Source organism: Prosopis cineraria, unplaced genomic scaffold (assembly GCF_029017545.1).
Source record: "Prosopis cineraria cultivar Desert tree isolate PC_DT_omini unplaced genomic scaffold, ASM2901754v1 PC6, whole genome shotgun sequence".
In the NCBI taxonomy this organism is placed as follows: Eukaryota; Viridiplantae; Streptophyta; class Magnoliopsida; order Fabales; family Fabaceae; genus Prosopis; species Prosopis cineraria.
This window is the reverse complement of record NW_026555337.1, coordinates 13,817,254-13,845,164: the sequence shown is the minus strand read 5'-3', so window position 1 is coordinate 13,845,164 and position 27,911 is coordinate 13,817,254. Positions and strand designations below refer to the sequence as shown.

The 27,911-nt window shown below is 27.5% G+C and overlaps 2 protein-coding genes and 1 non-coding gene across 7 annotated transcripts; 2 read left to right on the top strand and 1 right to left on the bottom strand.

Annotated features, from left to right (window-relative positions):
* Positions 1-15,634: 15,634 nt before the first annotated feature.
* LOC129314712 (U6 spliceosomal RNA) lies at positions 15,635-15,738 on the bottom strand. Its single transcript, XR_008594222.1, has one exon. It is a non-coding gene; the product is annotated as a U6 spliceosomal RNA (small nuclear RNA).
* Positions 15,739-17,242: 1,504 nt separating this feature from the next.
* LOC129314460 (ethylene-responsive transcription factor ERF021-like) lies at positions 17,243-18,530 on the top strand. The gene has a single exon (XM_054957902.1). The coding sequence runs from the start codon at positions 17,295-17,297 to the stop codon at positions 17,820-17,822; it is 528 nt and encodes a 175-aa protein (XP_054813877.1). The 5' UTR covers positions 17,243-17,294; the 3' UTR covers positions 17,823-18,530.
* Positions 18,531-22,737: 4,207 nt separating this feature from the next.
* LOC129312871 (uncharacterized) lies at positions 22,738-27,624 on the top strand. 5 transcript variants are annotated; one of them, XM_054955643.1, is made up of 7 exons: positions 22,738-23,189; positions 24,276-24,390; positions 24,613-24,694; positions 24,835-24,917; positions 26,380-26,431; positions 27,258-27,326; positions 27,413-27,624. In XM_054955643.1, exons 1-6 carry the CDS (start codon positions 22,827-22,829, stop codon positions 27,274-27,276), a joined length of 714 nt encoding a protein of 237 aa, XP_054811618.1. In that variant the 5' UTR covers positions 22,738-22,826; the 3' UTR covers positions 27,277-27,326; positions 27,413-27,624. The 5 variants fall into 5 exon arrangements, with proteins under 5 accessions (XP_054811618.1, XP_054811617.1, XP_054811620.1 ...); XM_054955642.1 differs by having other exon boundaries at positions 27,409-27,624; XM_054955645.1 differs by having other exon boundaries at positions 24,835-25,007; positions 27,409-27,624.
* Positions 27,625-27,911: the final 287 nt, after the last annotated feature.

The following is a 27,911-nucleotide window of genomic DNA, read 5'->3' as shown; positions in this document are numbered from 1 at the left end:
AATATTCAATCAAAAAAAATAACTTTTTAAGGAAACCTGAGTATTCTCATGTTAAATTATTATGAAAATAATTACCAAGTGATTGGGCCTCACTCTCACTAAGAGAGGGATTATTTAGTCAAATATTAAACCCCTGCATACTAATAAGTGCTTGGTTCAATTGATAAGGAAGCTGTGTCACCTTAACTAGTGATTTTGAGTTTGAGTTTTGAGAATGCAGTATTGTTTGGTGGTAGAACTTTCACTTGATAAGATCTCAACCTAACTTAATTCAAATTAGTTAAAGCTTTGGTTTCAAACATGGATGGTTTACCATTGGGGAAAAAAATCCCCGCATTAGTCGTGCGTTACAACTCATAAGTAGGACATTTCATCTCTTAAATACCACCTAAGGTATGTTTTTTTTTTTTATTTGATGTTAGTCTAAACAATTTTGTTCTATGATGTTCTATTTATTGGTGTTGTTTTACCGATTAAATATTTATTTACATATATTTCATAAAGTATGAAAAATGAGTCATACTATTTATATTTTATAAATATAATGTGGTTTATTATTAATTTTATATTTTTTATATTAATATTGATTATTGTTTAACTTGGTTTTATATACATTTGCAAGCTCCGGAAAATTAAATTACATTAAGGATAGGGTACCCAATCTCCCTAGTTGTTTGGTAATTGTAGTAACAATTCAAAGAGTGGTCTTAATTGAGAATTGATAATCTAATTATCTGTGAATTATTGATTTTTTGATGTTATAATTATTAAACAATTTGTCAATTTTTAATTTTGGTGTGAATATTTAAGATGAAATTACGTGAAGCATGTTGCTAGTTGACATTCATAGCCGTGTTCTTCTCCATAATAAATAGTTTATTGAAGAGATTGATTAATATTTTTTCTCACACTTGTTACTTGTTTAGTAACTCATTGAAAATGCAATTTTTGTAATTTTTGAGATAAATTACTCTTAGGTAATGTTTGGAGTGACGAATTCAAATTTTAAATTTAAAATATTGTATTTCAAATTCTGCATTTGAAAGTGTTACATTTAAATTTTTTTATTTGAATAATTTAAAAATTTTTAAATGAATAAGAGAAGTGAATTAAGATTTAAAATAAAAATAAAAAATAAAAATAACAAGTTTATTCTTATTTTTTAATTAATAAAAAATGAGAAAAATTATGAGAGTCATATAAGTATGTAAAAATGTGAAAAGAAAATAAAATATTTGAAGTGATCAGAATTTTAAATAACTAAAATGTATGAAAAATTTAAAATTAAAAGGGAATTATAAAATTGAAAGGAAATTATAAATTTTTGTGTCTAAATGAGGGTTTGGTTCATATTTAAATCCTCATCAATTCAAATGCAACAAAATCAAAATGAGAAGCTAAATTTACGGATATAAAGTGTGAATGCGATGGGGGTGGTGGTTGGACTTGGAAGAAGAGAGGAAAGTGAGTGAGAATGAGTCAAAGAGGCACCGCCATTTGAAGCATCCCGGCCCCACAGGGATCTTCAGATGCACACCGTCAAGTGCTTCATTGGCCAATCAATGTCAGTCAAAAGCAAAATCATGTCTCCAATTATAAATTATTATTATTGTCACTATTTTTATTTATTTATTTAGTCATACATGTTTGATTTCATTTTTTTTCAATGATTTTGATGTTGATATATCTTTCTTTCTGTGTTGCAGCTGTCTCCCTCCCTCGATTGATCATAACTTAATTCACTAATTGATTTTTCAAGTCTTTTATAGGATCTCGAAGTCTTTCATTCTAATTATTTATAAAATTTTCAATTCTATTTTTTTCTTAGTATAAATTATTTATGGAAATGGATATGGGCTTTCTAATTAAAAGTTAAACAGCTCAAATATTCATATACTGACATCAAAATATTTAAAAAAAATATAATTTTAGATTCCTACACTTTACTTATATTTTGTTCTAAATATTTATATTTTTTTGATGTTTTAAATTCCTACACTTTTATTTTTTTAATATTTTAGATCATTAAATGAATAAAGTATAGGGATCTTGGAGGAATTAAAATACTAAAAAATAAAAGTGTGCAGACTTAAAACACTAAAAAAAAGTATGATGACCTATAATAACATTTGAGTAAAGTATAAGGATTTAAAATTATACTTTTTCAAATATTTGTTAATATAGAATATAAAATTTATATCAAATCACATTATTTGTAAAATTGTTTTGATTTTTTTTTTATCATGCTAGTTGGTTCTATCATGCCCAATTCGATTATATATTTTTTTTCTCAGTTAAAGGCAGCTTTTTAACATAATTTATTCATCTACAAAATTGGAACAGTCACATGAAAAAAGAAAAGAAAAATTCCAAACCCTCGATTTCTTTTTTTCAAAAAAAAAAATCAAGTTATTTCTACTTTAAGCTTCCGGCATATTAGGCTTTTTTTTTATTATTATTCTAAACATCTTCCTCCTTTGCAATTTGCGTCGGATTGGCACTGTATATCAAAAATTGAAATTTAAAATATATTTTATATTTTAGCTTTTTAAAATTTAAATTGTACTTCCCTGTTAAAAAATATAAAATTTTTTTAATATTTTAATGTGTAATTAATATACTTTTTTAAAAAAATATCTTATTAAATAAAGACAAATATGAAAAAATAATATTAGATTAAAAATAAATGATTACTTTATTAGAGGCAAGATTTAGTTAAAAATACCTTATATTTTTAAAATAAACTTCTAGTAATATTTTTTTGTATATTATGTGAAAATAAAATAAATTATTATTTATATTTATATATTCTAATAAAAAAATTCTAATATTATACTAGAAATAAAGAAATATAATTAATAGAAATTATTAAAGAAATAAAAAAACTATAGTTGTCTTTTTAAAAAATTAATAAAATTTAATTTTTCCTCTTTTCTTTCATTTCTTTTAAATAATATGAATTAATATTCTTAAATATTGTACGACCATAAAATCTAGTTTATTTATTTATTTTGTGAAAAGCGAAACAAGCCTACTCAGACTAGCTAATCCCCTACCTACACGCTGAAGCCTCTCTAGCAATCCCTTTTTCTCTAAACTTTGGCTGTTTCAGAATTTTTTCCTCACGGCACAAAATGAGAATCTTTAAGCATCTTTGATTGGCGACTTCGTCTAAGAATTGATGATAATACTTCCATATTGATGTTACTTCCTAAAGGAAAATTTGTCGGTGAAAAAAATTGAATTGAATTTATTGTTATTCGTTCAGTCAATAACCATTATCAATTGTTTGACTTCATTACTTTGTTATCTATATTTATATGTCTTCTCCTTCTCGTTGGCTCTGATTTTAATTTCTGATTAATTTTTATTTCTTTCCTTCACGTGTCATCATGCCAGCTAAGTTATTTTTTTTTTAATGTTTGAAGAAAAAAATGATATGACAGATGGGCATGAAGCACGATGACGTACGAGCTTTCACTAGCTATCTATTTTTCTATTTTATATTGTTTCCATAATTTAGCTATATTTCTCGAGGAAAAACTATATTATATTATTTTCTATTTTTTGTATTTTAAATAAATAGGGAGAATCTCTATTAGATTCCCGGAAAATTTTTTTTTTTAAATACAATCAAACAAATATAAATTCTTGATTCAGTGTGAGAGTTACATGTGAAACATAAATTAAGTGTCTTATCTATAGTTAAAAGTTGAATCTGCATTTGTTTAGACTAGTAGTGTTAGAACCCGATTGGTTGGCCAGTTCAACTGACAAGTGACCTGTGGTCTAGTCTAATCGGTGAAAAACTAGTAAAATGTGTGGAAAATTAGTTCAAATCACCCAATAATGGGTGGTTTTCATATATATATATATATATATTTTTTTTTTTTTTTAAAAATCTCAAGAATCCAAAAATATGTTATTTACTATTTTTATTTGTCTTATAATTGGTTTTTCTTTAGTGTCATATATATGTATTTGATTAGTTATTAATAACTTTTGTTAATAATAAAAGCTTGTGTTGGTTTTTATTAGTGGCATAGTGGATGATTCTGATTGTTTGTAATTGATAACAAATATAGTTTTATTGTTAGTGCAATTGACTATAAATTTTACATTTATAATAATAATATAGTTAAATATTATTTAAAATATTTTCATTTTTTATACATGATCTTTTGATTTTATTATTTTAATTGAGATGAATTGAATCATCATTTAATCACGGTCCGATCATGGTTCAATGTTCAATCCAGTTCTAACAATATTGGTTAAATTAATATTTTTTTACTCATTTTATAAAATTTTTATTGAAAATATAACTATTGTTAATTCAAAGTTTTCGAACTTAATTGTCATTTTCCAAATAAATACTGAAGCCAGTATTTTAATTCATGATTTGATTGAAATAATTAAATATGTTGTGAGTACTACCGTGTATTAGATTATTAGTATTTGCGTGCCTGTTAGTTAAAAAAAGAATTCTTTTTTAAATATATTATCATATATCAAATAAATTCCCACATTTTAAAAATATTCTCTCTCATTTACTTCTTTCATTAAAAAATATAAGACATTTTTAATTAAATTTTACTTCAATAAAGTAGTTATTTATCTTCAAATTAACCATATCTTTTCATATTTATCCTTATTTAATAGGACGTTTCATCTTAAAATAAATATAAAGTGATTTATTTAATAGAGATATTTTTAAAAATAAAGGTAATGATTATATTTTGAAAGACTAAAAGTACCTTATATTTTTTAATGTCTAACTCTTTTAAAAATATTTTATATTTTTTAACAGAGGGATTGCACTTGGAAAAAAAAAGTACCATATAAGATTATTTCCATAAACTACTAAAGGTAATTTTTTAAAAGAATCAGAAATGTACTTTTTTTAATTATAATTATTTTTAAAAGTTTAAACAAACATCATACAAACTCACAAAATATTTTTTTTCAAAAAAAAAAATAATTTGTTTATAAAATAAATTGAAACAAAGAGACAGCCCTATATTAGACACTATCAAATGCAAGAAGCTCTATTCAAATGAATACATTCTAGGAAAAGATCTTGCTTTTACCAGTACCTAAAATATTATAGGCGATCTCAACCTTGAAGTTAAGATATTTCAATCTTAGGACTTGCATTCCAATAACTAGAATTCTCCTCAATCTGACTGGGTGCAATTTATCAATGTGGAGTTGCTTCCTGTGGTGGACTCATCTATGATAAATATTGCATTCGGATTAGAGGCTTCAACCTCACTCTCTAATAGAAGGAAAAGTTTTTTAGAGCTAATATCTACTCTAACTTATTAAAAACTCTAAATCTCAATCAAAACAAATACTCTTGATCTCACTTGCACTCCAAGTACGTAAAGAAAATTCAAATTTTGATTATGAAAAATTGAATAGTTATTTTCGATCACATTTTATAGAAGAACTAACAAATATATTGATTAATTAGCCTATCAGGTGTTCCATGAAGCATTTGATGTCAATATTCTTAATAATTCGTGAATTAAGTTTAGGAACAGACTGAGGGTAGGGAGGAGTGCTCCCCCCCACCCCCACATTTCAATCCTCCTTTAGAAAAAAAATTAATATTTTACCCTCCCTTTACATTTTATTTTTCATTTGGCCCCCCTTAATTAGTTCTTGTGTCATCCTTGATTGCGTGCAGAGACCTTTTGAATTATGATCTAACCTAGTTGCCTCTTTTCACACAACTCTTGGAGTCGTATTTCAAAAATGAAAATAGATAAAGGAAGGAAGAAATTGTGGTTTTATGAAACTTAATCACAATCTTATAATATGGCATAGAAAGACAAGAGAATTAAAGGCAAATAGAGTTGAGAGGATAAGATGAACTTAGTGAGTGAAAAGTATTAAATGAATTGATTAAAGTGATGTAATAGTGTAATCAAGTAGTTAGAACTATTTAATTAATAGTTTGTTATTCTAATTGATTATAAGTTAAGCTGTTGAGATATTTTCATTGTATTAAGTACGTGTCTCTTCCATGTATGTGTCTGTACATGTACGTCACTTTAATCAATTCATTCAATACCTTTCACTCACTTAGTTCATCTTATCCTCTCAACTCTCTATTTGCCTTTATGGTATCAGAGCACTCTCTGATCCATGTCGATCTCCTCAAAGTCTCTGTCTACCACTATCGATTTCGGTTCTTCTATTCGAAAGGATAATCATCTAATCTCCATCAAACTTAAGGAGACAAATTTCTTGATTTGGAAACATCAAATTCTTGTTGCTATTCAAGGTCACGATTTGCAGCTCTTCATCGACTATTCAGCGAAACCTCCAATGAAGCATATCTCATCTATGAATGCTAATGGCTTCACGATGAATCCTAAGTTTTTGGATTGGCAGCACCAGGACCAACTTTTGGCATCCTAGATGTCTTACTCCATGTCCGATGTGATTCTCATACGGATTGCTGGATGTGAGACGTCATTGCAAATTCGGGAAAAAATTTAGTAGCATTTTGCTTCCCAAACTAAGGCTAAGGTCTACCAATTGAAGGCTTAACTCAAAGGCTTCGAGAAAGGTGCTCTCTCTATTAATGAGTATCCCTTAAAAATTAAAGGTATTATTAACTCTCTTACTGGTATCGACAGTTCGATCTCTGAATCGAATCACATTGAGTTCATCTCTGAAGGGCTCTCTGATGAATATTATGCTATTAAGAATCTTATAATTAAATATATTTAATTATTTACCATTTGTTTGCCATTGCCTTCTTTACAGCTTTTTGAACTTGATTTGCTATATGCCTCACTTGGCAATTATTTTTGACCTTATTTAATGGTTTTTTTTTAACCTTCAACTATGTATACAATCATCATATAAAGAAGGACTTCTTGCTTGACGGTTCAAATAAGGTTAGCTATATTTGAAGGTTATCATGAGACGAATATCAAATATGAATTACCATGTCCTACTTTCAACTTTTTTTTTTTTTGTAAAGTCATACTTGACAATTATTTCAAGATGACAATCAAATATTATTTGACTTCATATTTGATGGTTAGTGTGAAATAGTCTCAAGTAATTATCATATATTTTTACTGTCTAGAAGTTGTTTTTAATCATAGTTACTTAATAGTTATTTTAATAGTCGTCAAATATATCTCATGCTATGATACCAATTATTATTATAGAATTAAATGAAGAAGAAAGTTGAAAAAAATTTCCAATTTATATTTTATCGATTCCAAAACTCAAAAGCTCATGATTTAATTTTTTTTAAAATCAACCATTTATTGAACTAGTGAAGTTATTAGTTACTATCACTTGCTAAACAACTGCTCCTTTTGTTTTGAAATATTTGTTCTTTAATATTGCTCATAAATTTTACAAAACATAATTTACTTTATCAAATTTGCCCCTCATTTATGTGTGTGTATATATATATATATATATATCATTACTGTGCTAACAGTATACTTTAATATCTTTGAGAGTAAAATGGAAAAACTATCATTAAATAGTGTGATTTGGAAGTTAAAAAAAAAATAATATGAAGCAATTTTGTCCACAAAGACAAATATTTTTGAACGGAGGGAGTAGTAATTGCAACAGTCATTTTGTTTAATTATAAGACATTTTACTTCTTTATATTTCATCTTCAAATAATCTTCTTTAATTAATCCAATTTTCAGTGCTCAATCGCATTTTATTCTGCTTTGATTTGTATTAAGCTCTTCCAATAATTAACCTTTTCTTGTGAACCAGCTTTCTAATTAACTCATTATTATATTTCTTTCATTTGCATTAACTGAAATTGGGATTGTATTCCTAATCACGAACTAGATCTTCATTAAGGGCTCAAGTATAAAGTTAATTAATTATCACGTATATAATCATCATTATTAAACTTTTTATGGTGTGTGCTTACATTCAGTTTTTAAATATTCTAATCCTATTCACTGTTCTTCTGAGTCAACTTAAAGCAATGCCATATTAGCCCGGAAAAAAAAAAAGAAACCATTTTTAAAATAAATTGCCGTTTACATGCGCAACGAAAAATACACTAACTGAACAGCTATGCTGTCATTATTCAACAATAATTCTTCTTTACAAAATTCTTTTCAAACTAAAAAATTGTTTTATGCTATGCTGGGCAAGAAACAAAATAGTGAGGGAGGAAAAGTAGGGAAAAAATTGCATTTTCCCCTACTTAGCTAAGGAGGGAAAAGTGAGAGAAAATAATATAGAGAGATTTTGGAGAAAAAATTTTAATTTTAAATTTACCCACTAATTTTTTCATTGCTACCTCTTACTTTCTTTTATTTTTATCATGATATCTGTAGTGTAGTTACATTTTGATCATGAGCTTTTATTAAACAAGGAGTATATTTAATTTTTTGAGTAATTAAATAAATGTCAATTCTAAATTTTCAGTTAACTATCTTATATATAGTTATAGTTTCAAAATTTAAGATTATTTATATATTTAATAATTTCATAAATAAAATTTTAAATTGGATATTTTTTTTGTCAGTACTGGATAAAATAATTTTTAATTATATTTTTTTTCAGTCAATAATATATAATAAAAATTTTTTATATAATATGTTAAAGTATTAAATTTATTATCTAAATATTTTTATAAATAAATATTATTATTATTATTTATATAAAATTGACAACTTTTTTCTCCTTCCTATTTTCTTTGACTCAGCCAAGCACAATATTCATCTATTTTTTAACTGTGTGTCAAAAAAACCGGGAATCTCCTTGTCAAAAAATCCAAGCACAATATTGAAAAATATAATGCAATATTTATAAATGGTAAATAATATAATTTACTATGAATTTTATATTTTACATTAATAAAGATATTGATATTAATATCACCATTAATTAAATAAATATAATTATATAGGATCGAGACTAGGGGAAAATGTTGAAGTGATGTTAGCTATAGAAAAAAAAAATTAATGTCTATAAAGAAAAAGAAAAATAATTTAATTAATTTTTTTAAGAAAAGATAAAAAAGGAAATAGACTTGGCCAAAAGTCGTAAATTGATATTGATATTAATATTAATATTAATTAAATAAATATATTTATATACGATCGAGACTAGGGGAAAATGTTGAAGTGATGTTGGTTATAGAAAAACAAATTAATGTCGATAAAGAAAAAGAAAAAGAAATTAATTAATTAATTTTTTTTTAAGAAAAGGCAAAAGAGGAATTAGACTTGGTCAAAAGTGGTAAATTGAGTTGACAAATGAGGAACAAAAAAGAGATGGAAGACAAAAGGACATGAAAGCGATGTGTTGCCTGAAGGCCATTTTTATAGTCAAGTGTTAGTCATTCCCTACGCGGAATTCGTATATTCTTCTACTCCTTTCTGTTTCTCAATAATTTTTAATTTATTTAATTTAATAAGATTATACTCCCTTTTACTCAAATTATAAAATATTTTTTAAAAAAATTTACAGTTTTAAAATATAAGATACTTTAAAAAAATTAAAATTTTATTAATACATTTATTTCAATATTACCCTTTCTCTCTATTTAATATTAATTAAGTGTGAATTTAATGTTATTAAATGAAGGATTTTTTTAAATTTTTATATTTTTTTAAAAAATAAGGTTGTTAAATGTATTTAATGAAGATTATTGATATGTAAAATTTTATTTAAAAATATTTTATAATTTGAGACAGAGGGAGTATATGATTACAAAAGCTCAAGCGAGTTTGTTTTTAGAGAATAAAAACATGCTTAGTACTTATAGATTACTCATATATAATTATGTCCTCCTTAAGTATGAGTTGTATTCTTGATTTTTCAAGGTAATGTGATTTATTTTAATTTAATAAAAATGAAAATAAAAAATTAGAATTTACAAAACTAACAATGAGACTTTGAAAAATAAATTTCCTTCCCAAAAATTCAATCTGGGTCATCAGGGTGGACTAAACAATCCAGCTTTGAAAAATCTGTAAGTCATAGAAAGTTTTCTTTATGTTCTTACTATGCAGTATATGCTCCCTCCTCTCTACTCTATCTATCTTTAAATATAAGGAAAAAATTAATCAACTCATATAATTTAAGAAAATTAAATAAATATAATAATTGTCTATGAAATTAAAAAATCAGAATTAAATTATTTTTGTAATTAATGAAATAAATTTATCTCATAAAAATACATTTTAGTTTTATGAGATCCAATATGAAAAATATGTGATAGATATTTTTTGAAATTTATAGTTTTGCTTTTTTTTAAAAAAAAAGGAAAGCATACGACGGTTTTTCTTTTAAAGTGACACTAAAAAAAAAAAGAGGAGGTAAATTGCAAGATATTTCCAACCATATTTCATGTACAAAAAAAAAGTAATTATTTATTTACTTTCATGAAAAAAAAACAGGTCTTTCTTATTTTATTCTTAAGCCATTGTTATAAAGAGTGAAAAAAGTCGTCATTTACTTACTACTTTCATAAAAAAAAAAAATGACATGTCTTTCCAATTTTGTCCATAAACCCCTTATTATTAAGAGTGGGAATAAGTGTTTAGTTAGATTACATATTTCTTATGCCTACATTAATTAATGCAAGGGTAAATTTGAAAAAAAAATACTTTAAAAATAAAGTACTGAGTATCCTACATTTTAAACCAAGTTTTGCTAGAAAAAAATGTCTTACAATTTAAACCAAAGGAAATATATAAAAGATCTATCAAGAATGATTCATTTATTAGGGAGGGATTTGAAGCAAACTCTAAGAGTTTAAATAAACTCCAAAAATAAAGATAAAATCATATTGTAATCTTGTAATAACTTACTTTTATTTATATAAAGTTATTAAAACACTTAACTATTTTAATAAAAATATTGATATTTCATATTTTATGCATATTATATTAAATTAAGTGGTCAATGTTAATTAAAAAATTTAAAATTTAGACATATTTTTCAAGTTGAATTTATCAATATTCAATAAAAAGCATAGAATTAGAAACTCCATGGCGTTGATAAAGAATTGCACTTGAGACTATAGAAAAAGTTTTCTCACCGCAACAGCGCATCACACATCTGAATGGGAATTGATTTCGCCTTGATGAGATCTTGATCTAATAATAAAATTTTTAAATTTTTTTATAAAATTTTATTTCGGTAAATATAATCTTAAGCACTTTCAAAAAAACAGAGAAAAAATTTGCAAGGTAAATATTTTAAATTTAGACTATGCAAAGTACATCTAGATAATTAATTTATAAAAGTTTTTAAAACTTTTAATATTAGCTTAGATCATTCAAATTAAATTTATATCATCCAAATTGATTATAAAATAAATTTGTGAAATTTTTTGTAATTTTTGTTTCAATAAAAATAAAATAAAAAATAATCTTTTAAATTTAAATCATCTAGACTAAGATATGAGTGCTAAGCACCCGTGCCAATTCCCATCTAAATGATGAGTTACTCCGAGTTAACGCGGCTTGCATTTTAGAAAGCAAGTTGACAGGGTTTTCATTATTTCTCGTGGCATCGAGATACAAACTCACTGAGTTAACTCTAGTTTGGTGTAATTACCATAGCATTGAAATCTATGTAAACAAGATTAGATAATTTGGTAAATTGTTGAATCAGGGTCTTAAATAGTTTAATAGAATATTTTATTTATGACAGATATGATCACTGTTCGACTACAATTTTTAAAAATTAATTCTTGAATCAGTATCTTAACTGATTTAATAACCAGTCTAATTTTTAGAGTCACAATATTACTTATTTCTGCTATATATAATTAGAAATTTCTTTTAACTTAGATTTAAAATCTATGACATTATTGTCATTATTTTAGCTCTAGAAAGTTATTTTAATTTTATTTATTTATTATATATATCAGGCACATACTTTATATGGGAGCTACGCGCTTCAAAATAGTTTAATTATTTTGATAGGACATTTTTCCTCAATTAAAGGGTAAGTGGTGGTACGTGTTATCTCCACCTCAAATTATAAAATAATTTTAAAAATATTTTATTATTAAAAAATATAAAGTAATTTGAGAAAAATAAAGTATTATTAATTATGTTTTTATAATACTACACTTAAAGAGAGAATTGAAATGATATTGTGGTGTTATAGTTAAGTGCATAGATTTTTTTTTTCTTGAAAGTTTATAGATTTATATTGAAAAAGTAAACTTGTAAAGTGTCATTATTAAGTTTTATTGATATACATAATCATGTCTTAAATTATTTTATAATTTTTAAATTATTTTATAATTTAGGACGGAGAAAATATTTATTTGTAGTTAATTATAATTATGAACGAATAAAAGATTAAAAGGAAAAAAAAAAAAAGAAGCAATGCTATCGATGACGATTGTATAAGCTAATCACGCCAAGTGGCCACTATTTATTCTAATAAAATGGGATTATTGTTGAGGCTTTGCATGATCCAGCTGTTCTCAAACTTAGTTTACCATATCATCATTTCGTTTTCACATTCTCAAGCCAATTTTTTATATAAATTACGTTTTCGTCATGATTACTTAATCCTCTTCTTCAAAATCTTGAATTTTTGCTCTATTCAAAATATAAATAAGTACTTTTCGGTAATATCTAATGCATTCATCATTTTAATCCTGTCTTGTCCTTCCATTTTATATTCCACGATACTTTAAACAAGATTGTTTTTAATATGTTTATGATTGATTTACTCAATGAGAATATTAATTAGGAAAAAGTATTATAAATACTTAACAAATTTAATAAGTTAATCATCTTTTAACTCTGATCCTTTCCTCGAATATGTGAAGGCGCATAGTTAATTGTGATTTATATTTTGGATTGGAGCCAATATAATAAATCATGTAAATGTTCTAGATTTTTTTAAACTCTTTTTTATATATATTTTGATAAATATAATAAATCATGTAAATGTTCTAGATTTTTTTTAAACTCTTTTATATATATATATATATATATTGATAATTTTTCTAACAATTAGAAGCAGCAGTTGTGCCTGTTGGGAAAGATCATAAAATCAATTGAGATTTGACACCATCGTTTTATACAAATATACCAAAACACCTCTGTCAAATGAAAAAATCAACTATAATTTCAAAATCATGATTTTCTTAAAAATGTTTAAACACCTGTTACACATGTCAAAATAAATTATAAACCAAAATCCATATTTTTTAAATAATATTTTTTAAATTTAAAATTATGTTTGAAGCACAGTTGGATAGTACATGTAAACATTTTTGTTAGTAAGAATCCAAACCTTAGTTTGTTACAGTTGCACATTTTGCTTAATCCAACCCTTGCGATCATTAATAGATTCAATATAATATTTCTGGAAACCAATTAATGGTTTTTTTTTTTTGGGAAATGACGTTAAGGAATCAAAAGGTTAAATTAAACTTAAATAAAAACCAGGAGATTTGGAAATTCAAAATAAGGACCAAATATCTTTTGGTGAATTAACCTAAAAAATTGTTACTCTCATTCCATAACTTACAACCATTAAAACATGAATTCATGTAAAATTAGTATGATTTGTTAAGGAAATTATTTTCAGTTGATGATATATTTAACGATTCTTTTTATAAATTAACAAATCTCAATTAAAAATTTTTATGTTGAAAAGGTTGCTAATCATGAAATGAAAGTAGTAAACTTTTAAACTAAATCACTCAAAGATCTTTAGATTTTATTTCAAATTTCCAAGTCTTATAGTGTTCGTGTAAATTTAATTCAATATTTTAGTCCTTTTACATTATTCCTCTTTATTTTCGAGAGAAAGAGAGGGAGAGATGGTTATAGTTGAATACTTGAATTTCTAGCTGCACATGATTAGTCACGAATATAGTATAATTGTAATAAGTACTCAATAATCTTATGGTTAGAATTATTGATAAATGATGTGCGTGTTTGTGTGTGTAAGAATAAAGTGATGGGTTGAGAATTACGGACAAATGAAGAGGTGTAATTAACTAATTACTGCCACGTCATCTACGTGGGCCTAATTATAGTATAATTGCTTCTAAAATATTAAGAGAAAATCTAAATCCAATCTCTGAACTAGTGTACCTTTCTTTCTTGTGGTCCACTATGCATCTATATAAAAAATTGAAACTTGGAATTCAATGCACAGTTTTTCAGATAACTTTGAATTCAACCAAACATAAATTAAAATTAATTAAATTTATCATTAAATTTATCTTTTTTGAGTTGTAAATGTATGACATGAGGATCTCTAAATTAAATGAAAATGTTTTTCAAGAGAATCTCATAGCTTTGAGATTAAATTATAACATTAATATTTTTTAAAGAATTAATTAATTACATGAGACTGAATTACAAAATGTTACTTTTACATTCGAACGTTATTTATGTATTATAATTATATTGAAAAATATATAGAAGTCGTGATGCTAAAAACTCAATTACTAAACTATTTTAAGTTTTGGAATTTATACAAAAATTTCTATTGTTGATGAATTCATTAATTTATTCACATCAACAATCAACTTTCTTAAGCTTTGATTTTCTTAAAAAATATTTTTATGGACCAATTTTTTTAATTAATAAATAATTGATAAATCATCTCACTTTAGTAATGATTAGATTGATAGAAGAAACTCAACTTCCTTTGTATCATAACATTGAAACATGGGAGAATGACAGAAAGATCTCAAAATAATTAATTAATTTCATTTAGATATCAAATATTAAATTGCAAAAATTTGTAAGTTTAACTCTCAATTTTGTAAGTTCATTATAATGAATTTATAATTTATTTTTAAAATTTTAACATAGTCAAAAAATGTTAAAATTTAAAATACAAACTAAAAATTCATCACAATAAATTTGCAAAATTGAGAATTAAATTTGTAAACTTTTAGAGTCTCTTTTAAGACTTTTCTGTCATTTTCTCTTGAAACATTGCAAATAAAAAGAATAAAATTAAAAACATCTATCCCAATTAAGCTAAAAAAATATTAAATTTAATTCAATAATATTAGATATTAATAGTGGAGTTAAATTAAAAATTTGAAACCATGTAGCATTATATAAGTTTTAAAAAATTGTTTGCGTATAGGGTTCAGTTTAGCCAATTCCTGCAATTAATAATCTGACACCCAACAGGCATGGGTCACTGCTGCAAGAAGGAGAAGCCAGTGAACCTAAAATAAAAAGACAAAAAAGTCTTTATGATATAAAATAAGAAATTAATTTAAAATATCCGAATTGCTGATCCCAGTCCCAGGTTCATTTTGCTGTTAGAGTTCTATGAATTTGGATTAACTAGTGGGCCTTAACCTGGGCCACCCACTGAAAACCGCGTCTCAAACAGTGAAATAATTTTTAAATTCTCACTTATTTTATCCCAAGAAAAAGTCTCACTTGCTCCCGACATTAAATTTTTTATTTGAATAATAAATTCCAAAACTGAAAGGAACATACGAATATCCTTGACGCAATATTTTAGTACAATTGATTATGTTTTTAATACGAGAATCTCTAGTCTCTACATTTCATTTTTAAAATATTTAATATGTTTTCATCTCATGTCATTTTATCCAAATTTTAAAATAATGCAATCCTCCTAAGCAATTTATTAGAATGAAAGAAATTCAATTTTTTTTTTTAATTTGTGCTTGTCATTTTTGTGTAGAGACCATAATAATCTTCTCTCTATTGTTCCAATTTTACCGAATGTCCTCAAAGAGACAGGAATTCAATTTTTTTTTTTTCCTTTACGTGAAGTTGAGAGTTTGAACCTTGTCAATGGAAAAATCACATAAAAATTCTACCTTAAATTGAATTCAACAATAATCGAATTTGACGCAATAACATTTTAAATCCCAAATAAATGCATAAAAAAACCTTGTGATGATGACAATCAATATGAATAATAAAAAAATTTCTAACAAAATTTAATGGGCACATTCCAACGTACACTAAATCAATTATCCTATTATCATATAGAAATTTTTAGAAGTGGATTAGCTTTCTCTTTTTCTTTTTTTTCCTTATTTTACAAACCATATTTTTTGGTATTGATTATCTGTAATTAATATTGACGAGTCAAATTTGAGAGAAGCTTTTTCAATATGTATATTTTTTTTCATTCATAAATATTAAATTTGAAATCTTAATCGAGCCTCCGACGGTACGATGGACGTTGGTTACGTTATCCTTATCTAATTATATAATTAATTTTATTATATGATGCAAAAGATATTATTGTACGTATGGAAACGTAGAAGAATCAGTCAAATAGATTATGAACACGTGTGCAACTGCTAAGAAGCTCACTCTGATTAAACCATGTTAGCTGTACCCGCTTTAATCTAACACACGCCCACGTCAACCTCAAATCACCTTTTTTTTTTAATTGAACATTTAATTTAATTTTAACTTTAATTGACATTACCAATAATATCTCTTTTTCTAGACATAAGAACAAGTGAAACAGCCCCTCCCGACCACAATATCATAGAGATATTTTCTAACAGCTCTGGTTAATTGGTTCAAAATATAAAATATTAAGTAATTTTTTTTTATACCCCTACTTTATTTATTATTTTATAAATAATATATTGAAATTTCAGTTGTCATTGTTAATATATTTATGTAGAATATTTAATGAAACTATAGTTAAAAAAAGTACAATTTTTTTACCAAGAGATTCAAATTTTACGTTAAAAAATAGCTGCATATACTCTTGTATTGCGATCTAGGGTAAATGACCTACAAGAATAAAGAAAATTAATTAAGTCAGTTATTTGTTATTATTTTGTAAATGCGTTGATTTGTTCTAAAGTACCCTTGAAGAGAGAGAACATTAAAGGTGGGAGATGCAAAGAAATAGATAATAAAAAAATCATGAAATTAATTGGATAATTTAGAAGATAAATATTAAATAAGGGATATAAAGAAAATTAAGATTATGTTATTAAGATCATAACAACCCCTTGGCTTCTTAACAACAAAAGCAAAACGATACAATTAATAATTAACTAATTAATTAGTTCATTAATTAAATAAAAGAGAATTTGGGCATGCTCATGCTAATCCGGGCCCCACAATTCTATGAAACAACGAGGAAGCTCACTGAAACCCACGAGCTTTGTCCACGTTTCAACTCACAACACACTCTCTCACCCACAGAATCAACGTCTATAAATAACCTAACTTCCTCATTCACACAAACACAACATTTCTCACTCATCTTCATCAACTTCTACTCATCAATCTATCTTCTGAACACTATTGCAGACTTACATGGATATGTCTTCTGATATTTCACATGCCGCTTCGTCTTCGTCTCCATACAGAGGTGTTCGCAAGAGAAAATGGGGGAAATGGGTTTCCGAAATCAGAGAGCCTGGAAAGAAGACCAGAATTTGGTTGGGCAGCTTCAAGACGCCGGAGATGGCCGCTGCGGCCTACGATGTCGCTGCTTTGCACTTCCGGGGACGCGACGCCAGGCTCAACTTCCCCGAGCTCGCCGGCAGCCTCCCCCGACCAGCAAGTAATGACGCCGACGACATTCGCATGGCGGCACATGAGGCCGCCCTAAGGCTGATGACGACCGGGTCTGCCGCAGTTCTTGAGCAGTCGTCTGGCTCCGAGGCGGCACCGATGATGGTCCGGCTCTCGCCGATGCAGATTCAGGCGATCAATGAGATGCCGCTAGACTCGCCGAGGATGTGGATGCAAATGGCGGACTCAACGATGTTAGATGAAACGATGTCGTTTATGTATGAGTATGACGAGGATATGCAAAGTGATTCTCTGTGGGATCCATAGGGGTAATATTTAATTCAATACATTATATAATTATAGATATAGATAATTATTATAATATTGGAAATATTCACATAGGATTAGATATAATATAAATAATTAGTCAATGTTTAATTAATCAGGTTGTTGACAAATCAATTGATGAACTAGAGCTAGCTGTAGGAATTGAAATTGAAAGTTTCTTAAAAAAACAAAAAACAAAAAAAAAAAAACCAGAAGCTGTGGGTTCATTTTCTTCAAAGATGATGAAAGGAGGTGATGACTTTGATATTAAACTGTCTTATTAATTAATTGATTGAGAGAGAATTTATGGTAAATACTATATTTAATTTGTTTCTTTAACACGAGTCTTCCTAGAATTGATAGAGGGTTGGAATTTCTCGTGTAGTATTTAATTAAATTAAAATGATTATTTTCGGTAACATGATTGATCAAAGAATTTTTATGATGGAGACATAAAAAAAATTAAGAATTAGTAATAATCATAGGTAGGGATTAGGGAGTGAGATTTAAGTATGTTGTGTGATGTTCAAAATTTAGAGCCACAAACTTGCAAATTGGCTGTATTTTTGTAAGCTGTGGAAGAGTGTGGTGTGACTGAGTGTATAATTTTTTTTTTTTGGACCATGTGACTGTGATGTAAAATTTGTACTTCTGAAAAATTGATGTTTAATAATAATATTTGTTGTTCAAATGTTAACTTGTACTGTACTTATTGATGCCATTTTTTTCCCCCAACACGATAGCCTTTTTTTTTTTTAATTTTTAATTCTCTGCTTTAAACCGTTATATCTTTGGGCCTTTAATTTAATGACAATTTATTTGATCATTGGGCTTTCGTTTTAATGGGCTTCAAAGTGCAACTTATATTATGGACCTCATAAGTAGCAACACAACCTTCACCCAAAAAGAGGAGGGGAAAAAAGCAGCACAAGTAATACACCACAAAATATTTTGGGAGAATTTCATTCAGCCTCCTCTTAAAATTTTTTATCACTAAGGATTAATAATAAGTTTCATTTGAAAAAAAAAATCATGTTCTCATTTTAACAATAATCCATTTCACATTGATCCTTATCTATGATTAATTCTCTTAAATAGGAACTGAATGTGGTTTTTTCAAATACCAATAAGTTTAAAATGAGACAAGTTAAAGTTTAAATCCTCGTGATAATAGATGCCCACCACATTTAGTGCCATGTGATATTTTGAATAAAATTACTTTCAATAAAAAAATACCTAGAAGTAAATAAAAAAAAACTAACAAGTTAGTTTTAGTGAAAAGAATCCTAATCACTTAAATATGAGATTTTAAATTCGAGTTAGGATGAATGAAAAAAAAATATTTTTAAGAGAGTTATAATCAATTATCTAGGTATTCTACTCGAGCACATATATTAAAAGGGTCATATAGAAGAACATTTTACGAACTTGTTCAGAAAACGAGGGGAAAAAAAAACAATCTAACCTCATGAAAAGTAAATATTTTAAGTTTAGCAGAGACAATCGTCCTCAACTAAGCTATTGGTTATTTTAATACATGCAAACAATATTGCTGCTCGTAGTCAGTGACGAAGCTAGAACATGGAATTAGGGTTGTAAGGCAATTTAATTAACAAATTAATAATTTAAAAAATAATAATAATTACATTAGAACTAAAATTGCAATATCATAAGTATATTGACAATCATTTTCTTTTTTATAAAATTATATTAAACATGTTAGTAATCTCTTTTATGTAAATATGCTTTTCATATCTTATTTCTATCATTAGAATCTTACATATTTAATAAGCTTTTAAACTTCAGTGGTTTTATTTTGTTTAGATAGTGCAAAATATCAAAAATAGGGAGGATGTGCAAAATTATAAAATTCACATATCCCACCTGTAATTTTTCGGTAGTATATGAAAGATTAATCGTGAAGCTTTGTAGGGAAATGATTAATAAAGACTAACTTGAACTAATCATAACTTGTTTGTAATAAATTTTTAATCAGTTATATTTTTCGGTTAAATATGAAGGATACAAACTAAGTAAATCTTCATTACAACTCAACCCTGAATCATCGAGTCATGTGTGTTTATTAATTAATGCCTCCAGGTATATTTATATAAAAAAATTATGGTTAAAGTTTAACTATTTCTTATCAGCATAATTAAAATTTAACTATAAATGGATTAACAGTTTTGCTTGCAATCATAGTGTGGCAACTTAGGCATGCCCTCAGATTTATTAACAATGAGCGGGAGATTATTGTGAGACATGTTTTTAGGAAAAGTAATGGGATATGCATTCAGCATTTGTACCACATTGTCACAATTTATGTTCAAATAGAAGAGAACGTGTAATGTTATGGAGGTTTTGGACATCTAGAATAACAGAAAGAATTTTAAGATTTTTAAAAAGAATTCAACATGTTCTAGAATATTCTAGAAATGTCTAGAATAATTTAAAATTATCTAGAGAAATTTAAAATGATTCAAAAGTTTTTAAAAGGTTTTAGAAATTTATGGAGTAATGTAGAGATGTTTAGAATATTCTTAAATATTCTAAAACATTTCACACGTATCTTGAAAACTCTAAAATAAAGGAAAAGTTTATAAATACCTCATCACCCTTCATCTGTAACTACTAAAGCAAAACAATAAAGTTTTAAAGTTCATTCATTCAAACTCTTTACTTTTTATTTGTTTGACTAGCTCTCTTAATTCTCTTTGCCTTTGTTGTCGATTCGGTTGACTTAGCAAAAGATCAAGAGATTGATCATGCTAAAGCCAGTACGATTTAAGGATAGGGGAGTTCTAAGGTCGTGACAGTGTGCTCATCATTCTTAAGGCTGATTCTGGCTCTTCATTTTACTACAAAAGATCTTTGTCTGTTCATTTTTAAATTAATTTTTGAATATTTTAAAAATTATATTTATGAAAATAAAATTTTTAAAAAATTTATAAAAAAATTAATATTAGATTTAGATTGTCAAAGTACATCTAGATGGTTCATTTATAAAAAAAAATTATAATATTACACTGAACAGTTCAGACTATATTTATATTGTTAATGTATATATAGATAATCAATTTACAAAATTTATTAAAAAATAATATTAAATTGAATCTTTTAAATTACATATGTAAGGGCAAGACTAGTAATAAACAAATTTATTAAAAATATGATATTTTTTTATACAATTTTACTTTGATAAGTATAAAATAAAAAAAATTAAATCCATACTATCCCAATCTTGTTAAAGGTAATAACTTAAATCTAAATTATTCATATCCTATTAGAAGTGATGGGTTACTATAATGTTCATCCTCTAATGAGCACTGAGGCAGTCTAGATTGAATATTAAATTTTTTATAATTTTTATTTTTACAAATACAATATTTATAATATTTCAAAATTAATTTAAAATAACGGCAAGGATTTTTGAAGTAAAATGGAGGGCTAATCATTCTTGATTAGCCTCAACAATGCTGATCATATTGCGCATCCAAAAGTAATATGTGCCTGATTATCTTTCCAAGTTTGCAATTAATTTGAATTACATATATACTATTCTACCTAAGCTTCTAGAAGAGCTCTTGTAATGTTTGTGTCAAGATTAAGGGTACTGTTTATTGTTAGTTAATAAATTTGCTCTTCGCTTGGCCTCCTTTTTCATTGAAAAAAAAAATAAATATAACTTTTAGGGCTCATTTGTTTAAGCCTCTTTCATAAAAAAAAAAAAGCATTTTTTTAACAGATTATTTTATAACGTTTGTTTAAACTTTTAAAAATTATTAATTTTTTAAAAATATATTTCTGATTATTTTGATAAGCTAACTTATGTAGTTTTTAAAAATAATTTAATATGATAGGTGAGAGAAAATGTCACGAAAAGAAATGTACTATATAAAGATATAATCAAATTTTAAAATAATTAAGTAATAAATTATTTTTTATAACCGTAGATCTGTATCATAAAATTTAAAAATTATTAAATGAAAGAACTTTTTGTTATTATAAATAAACATAAAATATTTTTAACTTTTAATAAAATCTCTGCATAATAAATCCATTTTTATAAAATATTTTAAAAAATTAAAGATCACTTATTATTTTTTTTTCTTGTAATGTTGAACCAAAGGGCCTTAACCATATCTTAATTTTTAGGAGGTTTTGTGTCTTAGCTACACACCCATCCCATTTTATAGGATAATTTTGGAGATGATTTAGTCTCCTAAGACATGAGATATTTGAGGTAAAAAATAAAATTTTATTAACAATACTTATTTCAAAGATAATTTTGATAAAAGATAATTTTAAAAGCTTATATAAAAATTAAGTTGTAAAAAATATTAAATCAATATTTTATTAATATAAATATTATAATTTTTCATAGATAATTTTAAAAGCTTATATAAAAATTAAATTGTAAAAAATATTAAATCAATACTTTATTAATATAAAGATTATAATTTTTCATATACTCCTTCCACTAAAAAAATAAGATATTTTTAATAAAATCTTACCATTAATAAAGTAATTATTTATTTTTAAACTAACGCTATCTTTTTATTTTTATCTTTATTAAATATTTTATAATAAATATAAATAATTTATTTAATAGAGACATTTAAAAAAAATAATAATTATATCTTTAAGAAATAATTTATTTAGGATTCCATCAATTTTGATGAAATCAGATTCCTTCAAGAAAGCAATTCTGGTATACCAAACAAGCCAACTGAAGAATTCCATGTCTAATTTCATTTCTTTTTTCATAATTCTGATGTACCAAACATGGCCTTAAAAGATTAAAAATATTTTATATTTTTAAATATTAATTTTTAAAAAATATGTTATATTTTTAAACGAGAGAGTACTTATCTATTTGTCAAATTGTGTCTATCATGTGAAAGAAAAACATCGTCATTAATTGAAAGAAGTGTCCGCGGATGGCGCATTTTTTATCCGTCTATCAACTAACAAGAATCAACAAAATTCATTGAGCTTCGTAATATGAACTCAATCTCAGCCTTCGTTGCCTTGCCTCCTTCATCTTCGCTGCTCAATTCCTCCAAAATCCCCTCTTCTTCTAAAGTCACTCCTTTTGCTCCTCGTCATGCTTATTCGAATCTTCAAAACACAAGGAAGAAATGGACGATCCTCCAAGGAAATGGTGAGAACCAGTCGATTACAGTTGCATCACCAACGACCACCAACATTGACGACGACGATAGGACTTTGAGTTCGGCTTCGGAGGTTGTGAGGAATTTCTATGGAAGAATCAACGCCCACGATGTGGACTCTGTGGAGGACCTTATCGCTGAGAATTGTGTGTATGAGGACCTTATCTTTCCCCAACCATTTGTGGGTCGCAAGGTAACGAAGGCCATTCGTGTGAGATTATTCAAATTCGATCTTACATTGTATGTTTTGTGTGTTCAGGGAAATAAGCAGGTTAAGTTTTTTTCCATCGTCTCCTTTTTACTTTATTTCTTTCCAGTTGCATCATGTCATCTCTAAGCCGCCAGTATAGTCTGTTCAACTGCCAATGAAAAAAAAAAAAAGGCACACAAATAAGCACTGACTCACTTGCCCAGCTTGAAGGAATTTGAATATGCGGAGAAATATTCAATCTGAATCACTAGTGCAAGGGCCATATTACAAATCTAAATTTTGGGGTTGATAATCAAATTTTACAGTTGTTGGGTAAGTTCAATAAGTTGTCATGTTGAAGGGGGTTGTGTGCATTTGAGCTTGTAGACTTGAACAGTAAAGGATCAAGGATCGGGATTCGTGCTGTAATATGAAAAGGGTTAAGCGATGCAAATCTCAAGTGTAAGGAAATATTTGAACTTTGTGATAAAAGGTGGGAACGCTGACGGCCTCAGGCTACCGAACTGAACTATTATTCATTACAAACTCTTTTATGCTTACTCTAATTTATGTCACTCATAGGGTAAGCAGATAGTCACAATCATTTAAGGATCTCTAGCTAATCCCCGATTCAACTAACATTGACTACTGGCTTAATTACCAATGACATTAACCTTCTATTCTATGAAACATTTTGTTATTAAGAAATTGGAAATTGAAGTTGCAATTGGCCTAGGGATGGAGTAACAAGGGGGACGAACTATTGTAAGCAAGGAAAAATTAGTGTTCTTTTTGTATTTTTCCAGTTACTTAAAATCTGGTTACCGATTTTCCCCCTTGGTGTGTGGTCAATAGATTAGTTCCATTATTTTTGTTTTGGGCCAAAACAAATTCCCATTGTTATTGAGAATGAAATTCTCTTTTTACTGTAATTCTTCAGCAAAAAAAGTAATGGCCTTTGATGACAGAATTAGTAATCCAGAATCAGTTGTTCAAACTTCTGTAATATGACTGTTGTGGTTAGTAGTGCCATGATATGACTGTTTTCATATTTTTAGATTTAGCTTATCTTGTTCATCTTTTGTGTAGGAAATTCTGGCGTTTTTTCGAAAGTTCACCACTTCTACCAGCAAAGATCTTCAGTTTGTTATTGATGATTTGTCCACTAATGATCCCTCATCAGTAGGGGTGATATGGCACTTAGGTACATGATTCTAATATGCTTTAAAATTGATGTATAGTTGTTGTTGAGAGAGTTTTCCACTCATGTGGTCTGATCCATCTTAATGTGGAATAATTGGGGCCTAATATGGCTTTCAAAAACAAGTTGGTGTACCCAAAAAATTGATGCATCGCACTGTAGCTTCTGTTTTGGAAATTTATTTGTTATTTCTTTTTAACGTGCATCATTTGGGAATATTTGCAGAATGGAAGGGAAGACCTTTTCCCTTTAGCAAAGGATGCAGCTTTTATCGATTAGATGTCAATAATGGAAAGAGACAAATAATGTAAGCGACTTTGTTTTTTAATGGATTTATAGTGCCAGGAACATGTTACCTTCCTGATGATGGACAATCATTAAAAATTCATGTTATTCTACTTCTATGTTGAACTTACATGATAGGTGGTATGATTTATTAATTTTTAGGTTTGCTGGTTCAATAAACTTGACAGAACTTTCTGTTAAAAGACTTGGCATGTCTCAGTATGAAAAAGCTCGCAGGATTGCTTGTGAGTTGATAGCAACATTGCATATACTGCAAAGATAACAGAAATAACTCTGCATTAATGTTGAAACAGAAGAGACTCCTTGGACAGGAGGTATCGACACCCTAACTTGCACATATATCTCACTATTGCCAGGAATTCACAGTAATACACCTGCCATGGTACATGAATCACTCACATGAAAGCATATACTGCACTGAGAATATTCATAAGCGTATAGTAGAAAACAGAAATAAGATGACAGCTGCTGCCTGTCTTGAGAGGCCAGTTTTCTTCATTTTCTTTCCTGATTTCTCTCCTACCCTTTCTCTGTCACTTTCCATTAAAATAGCTGTTTCCAGCTACTCCCAACTGCCCCTCCTATTTTTACATAACTACTTCCCCCTCTTGCTTCTGTTTTTCTGAGTTTCTTTGGACCATAAACTTGGTGTTTTGTGTTTGACATTTAGTCCCTTTTGAGTTGTCATTCTGTAGCCCTGCCTTCTCTCCCCTCTCACTTCCTTTTGTGCCGTACCGTATGTCTGGCCTGCTTGCCTATTTGAGTGAGTTGAGTCCCATCACAAGTTAGTAACGAGATATACAGGTGTTGAAGCTAGAACAAAAAGATGTGCTAAGGAATGATGATGATGTGTTCTGATAGATGTTTTATTGGGGGCAAGATACTATTTAGGATACATGTCAAATCAGCTCAATTGGATGCATGGTATCTATTCTTGCCTGTTGACGTGGATACATTATTTTTTGTACTGTACATTATTGTAGGTAGTTTAATAAGTTAAGATGGACTAAGGTTTAAATATGTATCAAATTCTGAGCAGAATAAAATGGAGACTGAGACAAGGTTTCTTGGAATCACATAAATGACTTTCACACATGTCATGTGTAAATGTCAAAGTGTTTTACCTTTGATGGAATTGAATTAGTCAAGAAGCTCCTTTCAGAGCATAGCAACCTAAATTCCCATACATAAATATTTGTGTTTACTTGGCTGTTTCTACCAAAATTTCAAAATTATTGAAAACAGAGGATATGTCAACTCGCTTCAATGCAAGTGTTCAATGTTCTATATCTACTTGAAAAGAAAAATTTATACGAATGGTGGGTGATTCGTGAGATTGCTTTGTTTTTTCTTCTCCCCTCCGCCCAAAGCTTCCTATAGCACTTCAGGTGTTAGTTTCTTTTCCTACTATGTATTTGCGTTTGTTTTAATTTTTATTGCTCAATGTTTTCTCTATTCTTCCTTTTATTGAATTGCTCAGACGTTGCTAGACCCTAGTTGAGTAAGATTTTCCAACCTCTGGGACAAATAGTTTCAATCCAAATCTTTAGACGTGTTTCTGAATGGAACCCTCTTAATAGATGATACTCTTAGCGCAAATTTTATTGCCTTTCAATTTATAAATATGTATGTCACAGTAAACCCTCAGAAGTTCTCTCATAGAAGATCCTTTTCTTTTGTTAACAGATATGGGCGAGACAGTGTTGAACCAGCAATTAAACCTGGGGATGCAGCTCTGGTATGTGGGTTTTCCTTACCTCAGAAGTGCCTCATTCACTCCTTTTTGATTTATTTCCTTATTCTTACTCAACATGGTCCGTGCAAATAGGGCAAATCAAAAGCTAATAATCTAAATTTTACCTGAATGAAAATATTAATATATCATCGAATTTGTATTTTATGATATATGAAAATATTATTTATCCTTTCCATTTGGTTCTCATCGACTATGGGTTGAAGTTTTGATCAGCTCAATTTAAGTACCTCGATCGATTTGTTTTTTAAGCTTTTAGTAACAACTCTTTTGGAAATTGAACTTCAAGTAAATAGTGACATTATGGCTCATTTGATAAAATCTTCTGATGCTTATAAAAGAATTTCAAACTTAACCATAGAAATAGGAATTTTTGCCATAAAGACTGTGCCTTTCCTTGGACTCTTGGTTATTTTCTCAGAACTTTTCACGAAACTCTGAGTCCGAATTTTATGAGGTCACTTGACTAATTTTGACTGTGTCTGGCCCAATATAGGTTGAAGTGTTATTGATTTTTTTGTTAATTTACTTGCTAACTACTGATTCCCTCACGTCCAGCTGGTAAAATCTTATACTCAGTTCCAAATGGGCCACGAAATTCATAATAAATGAAATAACCGAGTTTCTTTTTCTTTATATCTTCTTCCCAGATCTTTTTTCCCCCTTTGTTAACTTGGATGTTTTATTGCATATGGAATCGTTAATTTCAGGAAAGTGTCAAATTCAATTTTTTTTTTTAAATAACAATTTCATTCAAGTAACTTGTGGAATAACTATCAGCACGGCTTACATGGTAATCATATAATATCAGGCAGCAATTAGGAGCGTGACTTGGCTTCTTAAGCAGTTTCCTCAGTTAGCAGACAAGTTATGATAAAAGGTTTATAATTTACATTATTTCAAGATGGAAATGTCCCTTTTTTCTTCATTTTATTGTTAATTTTCTACTTCCAATATTACAGCCAGATTGATAAACATATGCTTCCTCAACACATGAAAAGAAAAGAAGAGGCAAATCAAGTATGAAAAGAGTCTGTACAGGTCAGTTCCGTTATGTGTATGTGAAATGTAATTATATTAGTGTTCATTATAAATAGGTGGTTCAACTTGTCAATCAAATTGTAATCATAAATTGAATCCTTTATAGATCATTTTTATGTAATCATTATAATTTCTTCTATCGTTATTAGTTTTTTTTTTAATCTCTTAAAATGCACCAGATGCAATTATAGTTTCAACCATAGAGGATCTGAATTCAGTTAATTTATATTTTTATCATTTCTGTTACCATAGATAATTAGACACGTTTTTTCATGCTATGCTTGATGGCTGAGGAATGATCTTCATGTTTATAGCTTGAGAATGGTGTGGCTTCTTGTTTATTTTATTATATATAATATTGATAATATAAAGACCCCTTTGGACATCATTTCTTTTTTTGTTTTGGTGAATGGATATTACTTCT

Bases quoted from the DNA above. Each gene is read 5' to 3' on its own strand.
- LOC129314460 (XM_054957902.1), top strand. From the start codon at position 17,295: ATGGATATGTCTTCTGATATTTCACATGCCGCTTCGTCTTCGTCTCCA.
- LOC129312871 (XM_054955643.1), top strand. From the start codon at position 22,827: ATGAACTCAATCTCAGCCTTCGTTGCCTTGCCTCCTTCATCTTCGCTG. The intron at 23,190-24,275 runs GTAACGAAGGCC...TCTTTTGTGTAG, and splicing joins AACCATTTGTGGGTCGCAAG to GAAATTCTGGCGTTTTTTCG. The intron at 24,391-24,612 runs GTACATGATTCT...GAATATTTGCAG, and splicing joins AGGGGTGATATGGCACTTAG to AATGGAAGGGAAGACCTTTT.